General features: G+C 34.3%; 1 protein-coding gene across 1 annotated transcript in view; it reads left to right on the top strand.

Annotated features, from left to right (window-relative positions):
• MYOF (myoferlin) overlaps nt 1-17,813 on the top strand; it is a gene marked incomplete at its 5' end in the record, with an annotated part of 64,793 nt that overhangs the window by 25,428 nt on the left and 21,552 nt on the right. Inside the window, 17 exon segments of the mRNA XM_010074714.1 lie at nt 155-223; nt 340-383; nt 815-897; nt 2,613-2,651; nt 5,105-5,229; nt 5,714-5,830; nt 6,186-6,363; nt 7,191-7,315; nt 7,825-7,931; nt 10,127-10,319; nt 11,281-11,436; nt 11,986-12,117; nt 13,438-13,601; nt 15,386-15,500; nt 15,591-15,723; nt 16,570-16,712; nt 17,019-17,192. Of these exon segments, the coding sequence (XP_010073016.1) occupies nt 155-223; nt 340-383; nt 815-897; nt 2,613-2,651; nt 5,105-5,229; nt 5,714-5,830; nt 6,186-6,363; nt 7,191-7,315; nt 7,825-7,931; nt 10,127-10,319; nt 11,281-11,436; nt 11,986-12,117; nt 13,438-13,601; nt 15,386-15,500; nt 15,591-15,723; nt 16,570-16,712; nt 17,019-17,192 (2,097 nt within the window).

Raw genomic sequence — 17,813 nt, 5'->3', positions numbered from 1 at the left:
GGGTCATTGCAGCATAAACCACTCAGGATTCATCATTAACTACTACCCCTCATCTTACCAAACAGAATATGGTTTATCCTAAATCATAGCTAGTACATGCTTTTTTGTCTGTTTTATCTTTGATGTGCTGTATAGTTGATTTCATTTTTTGCAGGTTTGCACAAATATAATTGAGAAAAATGCTAATCCAGAGTGGAATCAAATTATTTATCTTCAAATCAAGGTCAGTTTGTTTTTTTCTTGTTTCTGTAGAAAACTGCCATCCTTTTGTAACTCAGGGCATTAACATTAGAGTTGGAAAAAGTAATGAGTTATTTTAATAGCTTTTTTTTTTTCCAGTTTCCCTCAATGTGTGAGAAAATAAAACTTGCAGTTGTTGACTGGTGAGTTACGACTTTTAGTCAAAGTACTAGACAAGGTAAATTATATTAAATGAAGAAAAATCTGGTTCTATAAATGTCAGGTATTTTTACAGACTATGAGAATATTTAAGCAAGTGTTTAAGGATCTTCCTTTATGGTTTCTTTGCAAGAGACCTGATTAGTGGAACAGGGCAGTATTGTTGATTTTGTGCAGTGGGCTCTGAGCACTGTTGCTATTTAGGTGACAGTATAAAAGTCAGGTGACTTTTTTATTATACTGCCCACTTCTGTAACTAGATATTACCATCTGTGTTAGTAACATTAAAGCATTCCAGGTGATATAAAATGTGTGTACAGCGTCTTGGAGTGTGTTTAGTTACCGGTAGCTTGCTTCTGTGTAGGATGATGAGGATGATATTTAAATAAAATATTTCTTTATTTTATTTTTGTAGGGATCGTCTTACAAAAAATGATGTAGTAGGAACAACGTATTTAAGTCTCTCAAAAATTGCTTCTTCTGGAGGAGAAGTTGAAGGTAATTGATTGAGCAGTATGTAACTTACTATCTTCTCTGGTGTTATGATGAATAGCAAAGGTCAGTGTTCTAAGAAAGTATATTTTCCTAAAGATCCTCAATTCTGTGCCAACAAGATTATTTGTTTCTGGGGTTTTCAAAACAATGCTCCTAGAAAACATACTGTGGGACTTTTCAAAGTAAAGTATTAAAATGTGAATGTTTAAACCACATCATCATGGACATAGCATTAACTAATTAAAAATTCCATGTTCTGTTATATATATAAAGTAGACAGATTAATTAAATTAGTGAGTACTTTCCCAAATTCAGAAAACTATGTGATATCACAATCTATCGTAAGATATGCAAATTTACTAAGATACTTAATACGACGTTTAATTTAAAACCAATCTAAAGTCACTGTTTCAGAATCATTACTTTATTGGCCACTAGTAAACAAGACTTCTTTTGTCACCTTACAAGCATGTCTGTTCTTTCTCTGGGAAGAGAACCTAAAAGCTGGGGAATGTTCCTGCATAGTTAGCATACAGGAACTATTGAGAACCACCTGCTTATTTCCTGTGTACTGCTAGGCTTTTTTACTTTCTCTTTTTAATGAACATAGTGTGGCATATTAGTTGTCCATGCAGAATTGTAAAGTTCATGGTTAACAGGCTAAACATTTATTTATCTTACTATCTAGACTAGGTTGAAGGACACTGGCTCAAAACCATTTTCACCTTTGTCACAATAAGAATCTAAATTACTATTTTTTCTATTGTGTTTATGAAATCTATAAAATATATACTTGTCTGGGACAGACCAGTTTGTCCTTAGGTTGGTAGCTATGTCAGGAGTTTAAGAGCAGAATCAGTGGCTCCAATCCTGTGGGGACTTGAGCCAAGTATTTATCTTATCAGATGGAACTGTATTTTCAGTCACATAACTTCAAGCTTACAACTCAGTTCTCCTAGAAGTACTGCTGTTGAAATAAGACTTTGTGCAAACATTCTCTTCATTCTATATCCCACACAAAACCAGAGGCAAAAGAAAGGGTTACAGAAAAAGGCAATGGGAAATCAAAGACAGAAGGGCTGGGCTGCTGGGGAAAATTCAGCTCAGGAGAGATCACTTGTACTCCCACATAAGTGTGTAACTTGAACTGCTGCTGAGTCACAGCTCATTTATACTTCAAACCCAGGCACTTACTAACTGACAAAGTCTTATTTGGATTCTCTCTGAGCTGAGGTACTGACATTGGGATAGCCATTTCCATGTGAAATCACAGATTATCTTCCCTTGAGGTCAACCCCGTGCCTGAAGCCTGTTCTCGCTTCTAAAGGATTGGGAAACTGAACTAGTCTATGGTCTTCAGTAAATGAAGATATCCTAATGGGCCCTGAAATGTAGTGTTTTCATAAATGTACTTAAGATTTTTAAAGAATTAAAAAAAAAAACCAAAAAACATTTTGTGAGGAGAACTATACAAAGCTGAAACAGGAGCATCAAAACAATGTACTTTGTCAGCTACATCCCTTTTTTTTCCCTTTGGAATTTGTGCAGGAAGAGTAATACCTTCATATTTTAATCAGGAAGCAAAATTCTAGCCCACATGAACTTTATTTTTTCTCAGGCCTTCAGCTTTATTTTAAACGCAGATTGCTTTGTGATGTATTTGTTTTTAAAATGCTATTGTCACTTGTTAAGTAACTTATTCTCTTTTCATAATATAGAATTTTCATCTTCGGGAACAGGGGCTTCATCATATGAAGGTTTATATCTTCATCTGTTACTGATTTTGCTTTCCATTGCCCAAACTGAGAAGTATTGCCTAAGAAAATCCATCATCCTAATTTTTTTTTTTTAAATAATTACTTGTCTAAAAGACTTCACCATTATGATTAAAGAGTATCAAACATAACTAACTGTATAAAACAGTTTTGGCACTGGAACTGGTTTGAAAATATTTCTTTTTGGCTGCTGCTTCAAGCTGTGTTGTAGAGTTGAGCATGCAGTTGCTTCAATTGTAAAGTGCTTAGTCTAACAATGGCTGGAAATTTTTAACTTAACTATGAGACTGCAACTGTATTTGCAGTTGCAGAGCTCTGCAGAAGTAAATAACTGCCTAAAAGAATTAGTGGCTGTTTTGCTTATGCTTAGCTAGCTATAGAAATAAAGTTTGAAAAATGAAATCTGATTCTGTTAAAACCTGGAAAGACGTCTTTTTACATAACTATCTAGGTTGACATCCAATTTTGAAAGACTTTTTGGTAAATATTTTTACAGTGACAAATAAATACAATTGGAGTGCAGTTGAAAGGTAATGTTCATCTGCACAAATACTACATTTACTATCTTTCTTTCTTAATAAGGTAATATTAAGTTAAACGCTGAAATAACTTTTCAGAATTGCTTTCTGTAATATGTGATCATCAGCCTTCTAAGTGTAAACAACAGGATTTTAAATGTAAACAAATGCAAAAAATATTCTTTTTATTCTATTTTTGGAAGGGGTTTTTTGTTTGCTTTTTTTTTAAATTTATGTTCTGTTTAATTTATTAGCATCAGTAAATAGTGACTGTATTAATTCAACACAGATCTGTACCTTAAATCTAGTCACATTGAGATCTGATGTGAGCAGTTCAGTGTTAGAATTTTTTAAAAATTGGATGGTATTACAACAAGAGTCTGAATTCTTTTTCACTCAAATTTTGATCTGTTTCTAATTCAGATGTAAGGAAAAATGTGAAAGTATCCAAATGCAAAATAGAGAACTGCAAATCTTTATTTTCTGTTTCGCAGGTTTTATATGACTTTTTTTGACAGGAAATTACATCAAGACATCACATTGATTTTTATTATCTATTTGTGTCACTCAGTAATCACAGTGGCAAAGTCATACAAAGCCATCCTTTCGTGGGCTAATTGCATCCTTCTTTGTGCTGCAGGTCACTCAAAGTGATACCTGTTGCAATGTTCAGAACCTGATTCCCATCTTTTTTATACTGGGATCATTTGTTCAAAGTGAAAAGCTAGGATACAAGAAGGAAAAGAATATAGAATCCTGTTCACTCAAAACTATGCAGTATTTTTATGTGTCTGTGTTGCTTACTGTGTTCTAATTCTCTTTGCACTACTCATCAAATTTATCAATTAATAGCCTTGGCATGTGTTTGATTGTTAGTGAAAGAACAATCACCTCCCTTAAGTATAGATTGTAATTGTCTCTAAAAAGAGCTGTTTAGAATCTCATTAGTCTAATAAATTTGCAAGGCATGAAGGCAAACCCGAAAGATAACAGTAGTAATACAACTAAGGCTTCCCTATATATATTTTTCTGCTAAAAAGCGGAACACTGTTCAACAATACAAAGTTATGACAGTAAGTGTTAGCAATGGAAATGCCTTTTCAAGTTCTTAAATATCTTAAATGTGTGAAAAGAAACATAGGTTTAGTGTGCAGTTTCCTAGCTTAGCTATTAAAACTGACAAAAATATCTAAATCATTATGATTTATTTTTTTTTGCTAGATTAAGCCATTGGGAAATTTGTTAGTCATGGAATAATATACAAATTAGAGTTTATTGTCATTGGAATTAACTGAGAATTAACCAAGTTTACAGACTTTGAGTCTTTCATTAATTTTACCTTACTGAAAAGGGACTTTGTGAGAAAGAAATCACTGTAGCAGTTATTATTAGAGTTTGCAGTAGTCTGTGTTTTACCCTTAAGTATAGCCACAGAAAAATTATACTAGAAATTAGAACAGTAGGATTAACTATGGTAAACAGTAGGGTTTTTTCCTCTATGGTGTGTGGGGGTTTTTTTGTAGCTATTGAGCTAGAACAATGGCCTATGCATGTAAATGATTGCAAATGTTGTTTTACTCAGTTCCATTTATTTCTAGTGTATTACTCTTTCACATAAATTAAAACCTGATATTTGGAGAGGGGCAGTTCTGTTTATTCTGTGGGTTTTTTACTGCATGAAGTAGTATCTAGTAAGTATTTTACAATGAACAAGGAGGTTAGGAACAAGTACAGTCACTGGTATAATTACTTTTAATTCATACAGTGTACCCAGAGAATAAAGTGTTCTTATTATACTAATAGCTAATACCTAACTAATATCTAACATTTGTTCTACTGGGTTTGATGGTAATGTTAATTGTTTTTCTGTCTCTGAATGATAATTAATGAAGATATAATGGTAATATTTTCTGTTAGCAAACACTGGAGAAACTGAAGTTGGCTTTTTACCAACATTTGGGCCTTGTTACCTAAACTTTTACGGAAGTCCAAGAGAATACACTGGATTCCCAGACCCATATGATGAATTAAACTTTGGAAAGGTCAGTTTCTTTATTAATTGTTTTTAATAAAGGATTAACCACAATTGTTTTTAATCAATGTAGTAATTCATTTTAATTGGGTTTTTTTTGTTTGTTTCACATTACACTCACTTTGGTGTTTCTTTTTGAATAATATTTTATATTTATGATTAATAAGGAAGTATGTTAGTATTTTCCGTTCTTATCTGATTTTGTTTTAAAGGTGTTTTTGAAGGACCAGCAGTGGTTTTGGTGATTTTCACTACCTGCATCTCTGCAGGCATTTGTATTTCTTATTTCCTTGTTTGCAGAAAAATGTATTTTTCAATTCTAGTATTAATTAAAGCTAACTGCTTTATTTTATTTGTTCAAATATGTACATCCATGCCTCTGCAGAAGTTTTGAGAACACTTCAGCGAAGCCAGAGTCGTGTACAGCTAAAGAAAGAGTACACTACTTTAGGAGAAATATGTAAAATTTGATTAAATGTGTGATTATGTTACAGGGAGAAGGCGTTGCTTATAGAGGGAGAATTCTGGTCGAACTATCTACAATACTTGAAAACAAACCTGTTAATAAAAAGTTAGAGATGATTCCTAATGATGACTTACTGGTTGTTGAGGTAAATCCTTGTTTTATTGTCAGTGTTGTTAATGGAGATGTGCCTTGGCTGCTTATTATTGGAGAATGATCCAACTTACTAAAATTGAAGCAATTGAGTTGAATATCAGAATTAAGAGAGGTGGTTATTGATGGTGTGGCTACAAAAATGTCATGCCCTCATAGCATGAAATGTTAATTTGAAAAATTTTTATAATCTCAAATACAGTAATTTATTATGCACACATTGTATCTTTTTGGTTGCTTCTCAGAAACTAGTAAAAATATAAAAAATTATTCTTTCCATTATTGTTTTCTATAATTGTGGATCCTGTTTTACAAATATTGAAGTACAACTAAAAAGGTTCTTTTTGTAGAAATATCAGCGCAGACGAAAGTTCTGCTTGGCTGCTGTGTTTCATTCTGCTACCATGCTGCAAGACACTGGTGAGCCAATCCAGTTTGAAGTTAGCATTGGTAACTATGGCAACAAGTTTGATACCACATGTAAACCCTTGGCATCAACAACTCAGTACAGTCGTGCTGTTTTTGATGGTAAGGATGCTGCTGTTATGGGGATAAAATAATGTAAAATTATCTTTTCAAGGTGCTATTTTATAACTTTGGAATGAGAGCCCTAACTGCACTAAAAACTTATTGAAAACATGACAGAAGAGAACATGTGGCTCTTCACAGCTTTTAAAATGAAGTTACATTTATGGAATACATGCTGCAAAGCCTACTGAGGTTATTAAAGAAATTTTCACAGAATTCAGTTAAATTTTTTGACCATGTGCTAGATGCGCATAGGAAAATTGGCAAGAAAAAATAATATTATTTTACAGGTATCTAGAACCTAGGGATTAAATAGGGGAAATAGCCTTTGAACATTCTGATTTAGAGTAAAATAAAAACTTGTTTTTAAATCAGGTGTCTAGCGGCTTAGAAGAAAATGACGTAGTAGATCACAAGAAGATATATTTTGGCTATAACTTTTTTTTATTAACTGCAAACAGTAGTTCTTTTTTTTCTGCGTATTAAGTGAAGTAATCTGTTTTACTACAGAAAATAATTATTTGAATATTTTATTTATATTAATATGCTACCTATATCAGTAAATTATGGGAAAGAATAATGAATGTGTTAACAGATAATTTATTGAAAAAAATCCTTTGGATTGTTTCACAATTTGAAGTAAAAGTTTACCATCCAACAGATGCTACAGTGGCTGAAAAATACCAGTCCTTTGAGAAGTTTGGGCTAGCTTGTATGTTTTTGATGAATTATAGTACATAAAGGAAATAAATATAGCAACTTGTGTAGTGTACAGTATGTATTCCTGCCATGAATTCTAACTCTAGCATGCAAATGTTTCACACCAGGTAATTATTACTACTACTTGCCATGGGCAAACACAAAGCCAGTTGTAACGCTGACTTCCTTTTGGGAGGACATAAGTCATAGATTAGACCCTGTGAATGTAATCCTAAACATGGCTGAAAGACTGGTAAGGCACTTAGATCTTCTTTTTTTGCTTTTTTCTTTTTTACTTTTTTTCATTTAGAGGTGTAATCAAAAAGTGACATTTTGAACAAATTATGAAATGGTTTTCTGACACTTTTCCCTCCTTTTTTCCTATTCAAAATTAAACATAGCTCAGTGTAACAAATAGCACTGCTAATTACAGGTCTGTATTCTGACAAGGCCCAACACACTCCTGCTTTAATCTACAGGGAATTCCCACAGGAAGGAGTCCTCAGTGTTGGTTAGGGGCATGTTAAGTCTGTAGAACTGTTATTTGCTTTGAAAGTTAGGCGCAATATCATGTATTGTTAAATACAGTGGGAAAGAACATAGGAACAATCCTGTCAAATATGACAGATGTTTGAACATCTGAGTCTTTTGATTTGGGCTCTATACATACAAATAAATAAGATTAAAGTCTTGAAACTCATGATGACTGTAAACCACAATGGAAGTCTATAAGTGCAAATCCTTTTCTTTCAAATTCCTCAGCAATACAACTTAGCCACCTTAAAATCAGGAATGCAGGCTAAACTTTCTGAAAACCGATTAGCTGAGATGTGGTTGAAGCTGATTGATGAACTTACAGAAGATATAAGGTAAAAGAACCTTTTTTATCTCTTACGTTATCATTCTAGGCCTGGTTAGGAATCTTTGCTGTTGCCTTTACTAAGTCAGAAAACAAATTCTAAGAACTACAAAACTGATTACCCATATGAACTGACCTGAGAACTGGAATTCCAAGTGTTTCTGAAAGCAGTAAAACAGCATGGATATTGCCAATGAAGTCATGTGCCTAGTTTTGTAATTCTCCTTTATCTTAGTCTCTGACAGTGATAAAACACCATCTCTTGAAAAAAGCCTAAGGCAGGACTGTTCTGAAAATGTGAAATTGTGGTTCTCTGCTGCCTTTCTACCATCTTGCCTTCTTTAGAATTCCTCATGTACCTTTTGTTTACCCATGTTTCAATGTTATTTCTGAAACTCAAGATGGGAGAAATTCCATGATTCACTGGTAAGCCCAGAATAAGAAATGTAAAAGCTATTTAGAGCTGAAGGACCATAAAGATATTTTTGAATAAGCCTTTAGTCAACATGTCTGTATGTATAGGAGTGTTCAGAGAAGGCAATAGGAGTCAGCACTTAGAGGTTTGAAAGATAATAAATTCTAAATAGAGAGAAGGGAATTGTATGAGAAAGAGACATTAATAGAAGGAGACACTGAAGTGGGGAGAGTTGCTTGAAAAACATTAAACAAGTGGGTGATGCAAGAGCACAGAAAAAGGAAAGGGAAAATGAGAGAACAGTTATTATCTATTAGAGGAAATAACAGAGAACATGAAATGAGAGAAAAAATTAATCAAGCTGCAGAGCCAATATAAAAGTGAACACAGGAGAAAGCAGACAGTGGAGATCAGGATATACTAGCAAAGAATTATATGATAGAAAGCTTATGTCAAAATATAAACTAGTAACTTCATAGAATACCTGCTGTGATCTAGAAGAAAGCAGAAAATGAACAGACATACTTTAGGAAAGCAAAATGTGAAGGGCAAACTATTGTCATGTGGAGCCATCTATTTAGTGTAGGGACTTCAGGTTTTACGTCAGTTGTGTCAGCCCATCCTCCTGACACACATCTGCACTGTTATTAATTCATCCCATTATTTTATAAAAAATTATATCAACCACATGAACTTCCTGTTGGTCATAGGATACAATGCTCTTTATGGCTTTTTTCAGCAAACTAATGAAGCCTGTGTCAAAGACATAATTTCCTGTGTTGAATTCATAGAACAATTTTCCTTGCCGTGCTAAAGTTTAAATGAGTTAGGAGTTTGACAGTTTTCTGTGCACAATATAAACCTAAAATGAGGTGAATTTCCAGAAGTTCTGAGCTGGTACATTTGATTAATGTCTAAGTACTTGCACCCACGGCAGACAGAACTTACATTCAGATTAGTAGAACTAACTATACTGGAAGGCACAATAGTCAGTATCGAAGGTTTTGTAGAATCAAAGCCCTTAGAAGTGCATGGCTTGTCATTTAAAAATAGGTCAAAGAAAAGTCGGTCTTTTCAAACGTGGCAATGTCTTTGGAAATTTTTTTTTAAAGTGTCATATTAAAGACCTTTTAATGAACTCTGTTAAAGGGATATATTCATTGGTCTTTGAAAAGCTGCCTTTTACTCAAACTCAAAAAAGCGTACTTTTCCTTGACTCCACTGTGATTGCTATAGGATTTCTTGGTTCTGCTAAATAGTTACTCTGCCCTCTGGTGACTCAGAAGTTCTGTGTCATGTGTTTCTTTTAAGAGTTCTTCAATGTTTTCACGCCAGACGGTTAGTAACTCTAGTCACAGACACAAGCCATATTTGTATATTGAGTTTCTGGTAATTTACAGTTTCCAGTGAAGGAAAGGAACCTAATCTTAGTTTGAAGGTGCTGATTTCATCTTTGAGATGTACATTCTGAGACAATAATTTTCTAATTTGAATGTCTAGGGAAATTAATTTTGCTTGGTTTGGTTGGCAGCAATTACATTAATGCATACACCTTGAGCTGTTCTATGTTGGTGCTTGTTATGTAAGCACAGCATTTCCCTTGCTTACTGTAAGCACTTTGTCAGGTGGAACTCTCTGCAGAAATAGATGCCATAGCACTATTCCAGTGGTTTTCAATCACACAAAATAATAGCACTCAATTTATTACCACTCTTTGCATGCCCACAATTAGTGTATGGCTAAGTAAAATCCACTTAGATTATTAACCATAATTAATGTTCTCTTTTCAGTAAACCATTTCCCCTCATAGAAGGCAAATCCAATATTACAGTCCTTGACACTCAGATAGAAAAACTGCGCCTCAGGTCTCTCAAACAGATTGGAGAAGCAGCAGCAAGGATGAGAAATGAAGCTACTGATGTGAAAGCCACTCTCACAGAAATTGAGGATTGGTTGGATAAATTACTGCAACTAAGTGAAGAGGTTAGTACTACACAATACCAGTGATTAATTTAGTTTAGAATAACTGTCTAACACAAATTGATGTGATGTTCACTGCTGATAAAGCAATATCCACTCTCCTTAGTAATTTTAGATGCTGTGAAAGTAAACATGTTCCCCTCTGTAATTAGCATTTATTTAAATATAATGTTCTAGTATGTTAGCTGTCTTCAATGAGAACATGTCTTGGGAAATAACCTCTCTGTGATTTGTAGAATGTTCTGTTTAAAGGACAGTATTTTGTCCTTTCCGTTCTTCCAGAAAGCTTGTTAGCCATAGCAAACAACTTCTAACTGAGTTAAATGTGCTCGTTTCTGTGTTTTTTAAATTTTCAGCAACACCTCTTCATCTTGGTTATCTTATAATTGTTTTTCACAACACTGTAGAAATGTTTTATTTTTTCTTTGTCACTTCTGCTTTGAAAAGTTACTGATTTTAATAACAAAGAGCAGTTAAGTTAGCAGACTTGCAGCTAGCATAGGAAGGTGTGCACAAAGGTGCAAAAAGATAGTAGGCTATTTCTGTCTTCTGCTAAAAGTCTTACGACAATCTAATATGAAGGCACTACAAGCACTTAAATATGTAGCAGGTCAATCTAAAGCATTAGCATTTGGGATCAGTCACTATAGTCACCATAAAGGAATTGAGATACAAAATGTTTCTAGAAAAATTTACAAAAGATACGGGAACTGAAATAAAACTTATTTGCTTTCCAGCAATCTCAATGGTATTTTTAATTATTGTTTCAGAACTATATATTGCATTACTTGTAAAGTAAAGCAATTTCCTCTATTTATCATAGATCTGTGTTAATTATTGATTCTAAGTGATAAATCCTTTGACATAAATCCTAATTTATGTTTCTGTTAACTAAGAATTAGATTAGTTTAACATTCTATTAATTATCGTTCTTAACTTTATTTTCCCCACAAATAATCCACAGCCGCAAAACAGTATGCCTGATGTAATCATATGGATGATCCGAGGGGAGAAAAGACTGGCTTATGCTCGTGTTCCTGCACACCAAGTGCTGTATTCCACAACAAGCCTTGAATCATCTGGTAAATATTGTGGAAAGACCCAAACAATCTTCTTAAAGGTACTTTTTTTTTTCCTCCCCCTTAAAAAATAATTAACTCCCTAAACTGTAATGCCTTCTGACATGAGCATGAAACATGCAAAGCTATGAAAAATGAGGTGTCAAAATTCAGAACATATTAAAAGCCAACTGCATGTAACTTCTTCCAAAGATCACAGAAATTGTAATGTAAAGTTCATCGTAAGCCAGTCAGAACCAGCATCAGCACCTAATGCTGAGGCTTTTCTAAAAGAGCTCAAAATTGTGATAGGACTTTTAAAGTGTTACTGGGGTTGGTGTATTGGTGTTGGACATGAATGGAGACTTTCAGAGGGAATAACTAGCCTAAGTCAGAGAAGTTCCAAAAACCTATTCAAAGTTTTGGCAGGTACCATTTAAAGAATGTTTCCTTCCTGAACTATTTATTACTGGCTTTTGAGGAAATGCAGTACAGGAAGAGATAAATAAATCACATATTATTACTCTCATCTCCATGTTATTGTATATATTTTACTGAAAGCTAGAATACTTGCATAACATAACAAAAACTTTTTTTTGTTCGTCTGCCAGTACCCACAGGACAAGACGAAAGATGTCAAAATGCCTGTGGAGTTGCGAATTAACATTTGGCTTGGGCTCAGTGCTGTTGAAAAGAAGTTTAATAGCTTTGCAGAGGGAACGTTCAGTGTTTTTGCAGAAATGGTATGTCCATCATTGCTTTCTTGCTTTAAACTTGGACATGAGTGTTAAGAATTCAATGAAACTGGAGCTCTTCTGAATGTTTCTTTGCATGCCAGGCAGAAATGGAGAGTAGTATTATACTGAAACAGGTAGACCCCATTCAAGGCAATTAATGATCAAGTCCATTGTGCCTACCAGATGAACTTCAGCAGACCAGTTTCTGAACTGGTTAATCAGGTAAAAATCTGGTTAACTCCAATTATTTCAAAGATATTTACTTTAGATTTTTATCAGTGTAATTAAGATTGGGATCTAGACCATTATGTTTTGGCATGTGAATAATCCTTTTCTTTTAATTGTTTCTTCACTTCTGCAAAGGATACAAGTGATTTTGCTTAATAATGGTTCTTTTGTAGCAGTAGAAAATTTACTGTTACAAGAAAAACTGGTCAAAAACCACTAGATTTTGCGATAAAAAGATACAATATGATAAAATTTCAATGCTAAGAATTAACAAATTTGGAATCTCAGCATATAATAGAGATTTTGAATGATAATGGTAAGTGGTAGGTGTCTTTTATACGCCCCATCACCTAATGGTGGATGTAATGCAGTATCAGTATAATAGCTAATGAAACAAGACATTTTTACAGAGCCTTGTGTCACCATTGGACCTATGCTTAAATATTTAATAGTGCTGTAGTAAGTCACTGTAAAATAGTCAATGGATGTTCAAAGTAATTATTTAACTATAGAGTTTAAGAAGCTACTGAATATCTAATTTTTTTCTCTTCATACAGCAATCCAACAATTTAGCAGAAAACTCAAGACCGTCCTAAACTATGAATGATTCCATTAGCTTAAAGGGAAAGATACTATATAAACTGGGCTGACTTCAGAATCATGCCCCTGGTAGCTTCCATGATAAAACTATAATTCAGTTTTACATGTTACAAAAGAAGATATTATAAATAGGAGGAGATTTGAGAATGGAAAATAATAAGAGGATCATGCATTTAGGGAACAGAAAAAACTTTTTTGAATAATATAATGGAACTTTATTTAACAATGCTTTAATTTCGAGGAGTTTGACTGTAGTTGTAGAGAGGCATTAAACTGAGAAGATAGTTTAGTTTAGCCGTCGAATCATTGTTTAACAGGCAGCATAGAAGAATACAAAAGAAAGAAATTAATGATGACGTTGCAGAGTAATGTGGGAAGGGAGTGCTTAATTTCAGAGAAAGGAAACTTATAGTAGAATGTTTCATTTGTAATGGTTACATAAATGCCTTAAATTTTTTTGTCCTAAAAGCTTTTTATTTTTTCTTTCTTCTTGAACAGTATGAAAATCAGGCTCTTCTTTTTGGGAAGTGGGGTACCTCAGGACTTGTTGGTCGCTACAAGTTTTCCGATGTCACAGGAAAAATCAAACTGAAAAGAGAGTACTTTCTACCCCCAAAGGGCTGGGAGTGGGAAGGAGAATGGATGGTTGATCCTGAAAGAAGGTCAGATTTTTTTAATTTTATGCAGGTGGGAATAAAGAAGTTTAATCTTGGAGTGTAGAGTAAAAGCTCCTCTCTGTTTTCTTGGCTGAGAAAGAGATTTTAAGGTGATCTTCCTAGGATGGCAAAAGCCAGCCATTAGTCAAAGCTAGTTAATAACAATAAAATTAACCTTACCTTTTTTAAAAAGTAAAATAAAACACACAACAGAAAAAATGCAACCATTTCCTAGGAACCAGCTTACAGTTTAGAAGGCCCCAATGTGATGATGGCCATATTGCTTATATTCTCTGTGTCTCAGTGCCTCACCTTTAAAAGGGATAATAATAGTTTTGCTGTCCTAGAAAGCAACTGTAAGGATCACCTCTATGGTGATCACATGTGAGGTTCTCGGATCCTGCTGTGATGGTTTCAGACAAGACTTTAGATAGGCAGATCTTCCATAGATCGAAACTTAACCCTGCCATCCACTATAAATCTGCAGATCCTGTTCTATCAACACCATTACAGCATTTGTGTGGTCATTCATGTACAGTGGATGTTTTTTTTCTCTTTATTTCACTGAATGTTGAGAAGTTCCGTTGCCCTCATTAAACAACTGTCACAGGTTATTTCTCAAACTGACTCAAGGCACGGGTTGTTTTCAGAGCCTCAGGTTGTGGTGCCATATGACAATTCCTCCCCTGGTGGACTGAATTAATGAGGTGTCCCCAGCTCTAGTAGGTTCAGTCTTCTTCTGTCTGAGGTTTTCAGCTCCTGAGTTCTGCCAGTTCAGTTATTTATGTTGCCACACTTTAAACCAGACTGGGTAAATTGTTTGTTTCATAAATAAAAGCCAGCATGAGAAAGATAATATTTTCTTTTTTCTTAAAATAAAAGGTTCAGCCCATTTTAAATTCTTGTGTTCTGATGGTAAAAAAAATACAAGACTGTTGCCTTAAAAAAATGTGCAGGAAAAATATGTGCTATTATTTGTTCCATTTTAAAAATCGTAGAAGTTTATAGATATGAATGGATGGATTTATTTTCATATTAAATGAATAGTTTTTATTTCTATTAATAATCTGACATGAAGAAAAGCAGTAACAGACATGGAGATATTTTCGCAGATAATGGAAAAAAACCCTGCTGTTAAAATGCATAAGCATGTTTATACCTTGCATCTGCTTTTACTGGAAAATCTGCATGGCTCTATTTGACCAGAAGATGGCATTTTAGAACATACTTTTAGTACTTTCTGAATCACAGTTAATCCCAAGGCTATTTTATCTGATTTAATGTTTTCTTATTTCTTTTACTTGCAGGTTAGAAAAATATTAGCCAACTGATTGCTTGCCTTTCAGTAGCACAAAGGGGAACAAAATTAAGTACATTGACAAACTTCAGTGCATAACTAGATACATAAAAATTAGAGGCGCATGTAAGTGTCATGTGCAGTCTGGGTTTTCCCACACTTAAATAGATTATGTTTTTTCTTTTTCCAAGAGGAAGTGTTGAAAGCAGATCCTGAATAACACAGCAGTTAAAACACTCCTGCTAGTCACTCATTCTTATGAGTAATGGTCCTCCTGGTGCTTACTACTACTGGAGTTGCTTCAGTGAATTTCAGACATTGAAAGGAAAGAAGTAGCCCTCATCTACTTATCCCATTGTACCCTTGTTAAATAAGTAGAACTTCACAAAGATGGACAATCCAGAATTCCAGCATGTGTACACATTCCATACATTGTTTCTATATATTCTCTGTAGCTTACTAAATTACATTTTGATTTGCTTTGGACTTGCAGTTTGTTGACTGAAGCTGATGCTGGTCATACTGAGTTTACTGATGAAGTATATGAAAATGAGAGTCGCTTTCCTGGAGGGGAATGGAAAGCAGCTGAAGAGAGTTACACAGATGTGGTAAGACATATTTTTCACTGGATCAGTAAAGGTTTAAGAGAAGGAGTTCTAGGATTTTCTGCATAGTGTATTTAATCTATTAATGCACAGACCTGTTCTGCTTACCCTACATAAAAAAATGGAGAGAAAGCTCCACCGCCACGTGAGTTCACGTGCCCTCTTGGATGGATGTGGGAAGATGATGCTTGGAAATCCGATTTGAATCGAGCAGTAGATGAGCATGGTAAGATTTACTCTTTATCTCTGATTATTAGGACAATCTGTTATAGTCTGTACTGAAGGAGGACACATGTCAAGAGTGTACTGATGTCCTGAGCACAATAGTGGTTACCTTATGGAAGAATGTCAAGGAAATACTTGGCTAACAGTTGCTTAACGAATCAGATAAAATTACATTGAGAAAGCGTTCACTGTCTGCATCTTTTTCTAATTCCATGGTAATCACTGTTCCATCAAACCCACTGTTCTCATTGAGCATTTCTTGGATCAAAAGGGACCAGTATTTTGAACAGTATATGTAATAAATGCATTTATAAGTACCTACTAGAGAGAGAATCACATAATCTAAGAAGCTGTACGTTGGTCTTAACTGCAGCAGCAGATGACAATTTTGCCAAAAGCTTTGACAAATTAAAAAAAAAAAATTAAAGCTAATGCAAACAACAATCTACTAACATGAGAGGTACCAGTTCCTCAAGTTTTATGTTCAAATAGTTGGTGTTCCTTTAAAAGCCAAGCTGCTGGAGTTGAAAGAGTACATAGGACATTCCACTCATTTAAAATTATGGATGAGTTTTCCCTATGGTGAACTGTGAAAATGGGATATCAATACACCTAACATTTGTATATGTTTTAATGCTGAGATTTTTATTGTCATATATAACATAGCATCATCATAAATATCATCAGTTGCCCCCTAGCTATTGGGCATTTAGGGTTTGGAATATCAAATAGTCTTGTGAGACTAAAGCTTCATCCTCTGTAGGTACAATAACTATTTCCCATGCTTTTCTTCTTTGTATCTTCTTTGTGCTTCTGGAAATACAGCAACTAATCAATTCTGTTTTAGGATGGGAATATGGAATTACTATTCCTCCAGACACTAAACCAAAGTCATGGGTTGCTGCAGAGAAAATGTACCATACACATCGACGACGAAGACTGGTGCGGAAGCGTAAGAGGGATCCAGTTCAAGCAGTAACAGCAGGAAAGGTAAGCACAGGAGAGATGCAGTCAGGGATTTGCACGTTGTAACAGTTTGAGCTTGTTATTTAAAAAAAAAATCTACATGAGATTTTCTCATTTCTGAAATAAAGAAAAAATGTAATGTAATGCCAAACAAAAAAATAAAAAACAACCTTGTATGTTTCCATTATACTCCTTTTCTTTGTCTTTTTGTAAATTGATGTTCCCAGTTTTGGTTTATGAGAGGATTATTACGTCTGCTACAGCAAGTGCTGATTTTTTTTCCCTTACATTTATACAACACTGTGGATAACAAGGACGTATGTCTTCCAGGGCATGTCATCATATGAAGATCAAGAAGGATGGGAATACGCTTCCTTGATTGGCTGGAAATTTCACTGGAAACAACGTAGTTCTGATACTTTCCGTCGAAGACGATGGAGACGAAAAATGGCTCCTTCAGAGACACATGGTGCAGCAGCTATCTTTAAACTTGAAGGTGCTTTGGTAAGGGACAGGGTACTGATAAAGTCTTTAAAAGTTCGATCTGTTAATTTACAGTAAATAAACAATTAAGTATATCAGCTATTTTAGTCCCAGAATTGTTAGATTGATATAAAAACTGAGGAACTAATACAGTTTATATTGTTTAAATTGTATAAAGTCTGAAAAGGACCATTAAAGTCAGAGTAGAGACCCTTCGATAACATGCTTATTACTTTATTTTTCAAATTATTTTTATTAGTACATTACATGAGATTTAGAGCAAAAGGCCAAATTACTGGATGAGCCTTCTGTAAGTGAGATAGCTCAAGCTTTTCATGCACATCATTTAGATGTATTAACATCAGCACAAGAAACAACAGGCACTGAAATAGCTGCCCCTGATTAATATCTGCATGTATGAACAACCAAACACAAGAAAGAATAGCAAAGTGCTGGAGAAGCCAGAATGTCATATGTCGCAAATAGATCATCAGAGTGTAATTATTCCTCAAGTTCTCAGGGTAACACAGCTTCATACATAAGCTCTATTTACCAAAATACAAACTGGAGCAAACAATATGAGAAGGCTACTTTGTTTTTCTAAAATAATTATTCTGAGTCTGATTGTATAGCGTTAACAAA

Source organism: Pterocles gutturalis, unplaced genomic scaffold (genome assembly GCF_000699245.1).
Source record: "Pterocles gutturalis isolate BGI_N339 unplaced genomic scaffold, ASM69924v1 scaffold36207, whole genome shotgun sequence".
Taxonomy (NCBI): Eukaryota; Metazoa; Chordata; class Aves; order Pterocliformes; family Pteroclidae; genus Pterocles; species Pterocles gutturalis.
This window is presented reverse-complemented; position numbering and strand designations above follow the sequence as displayed.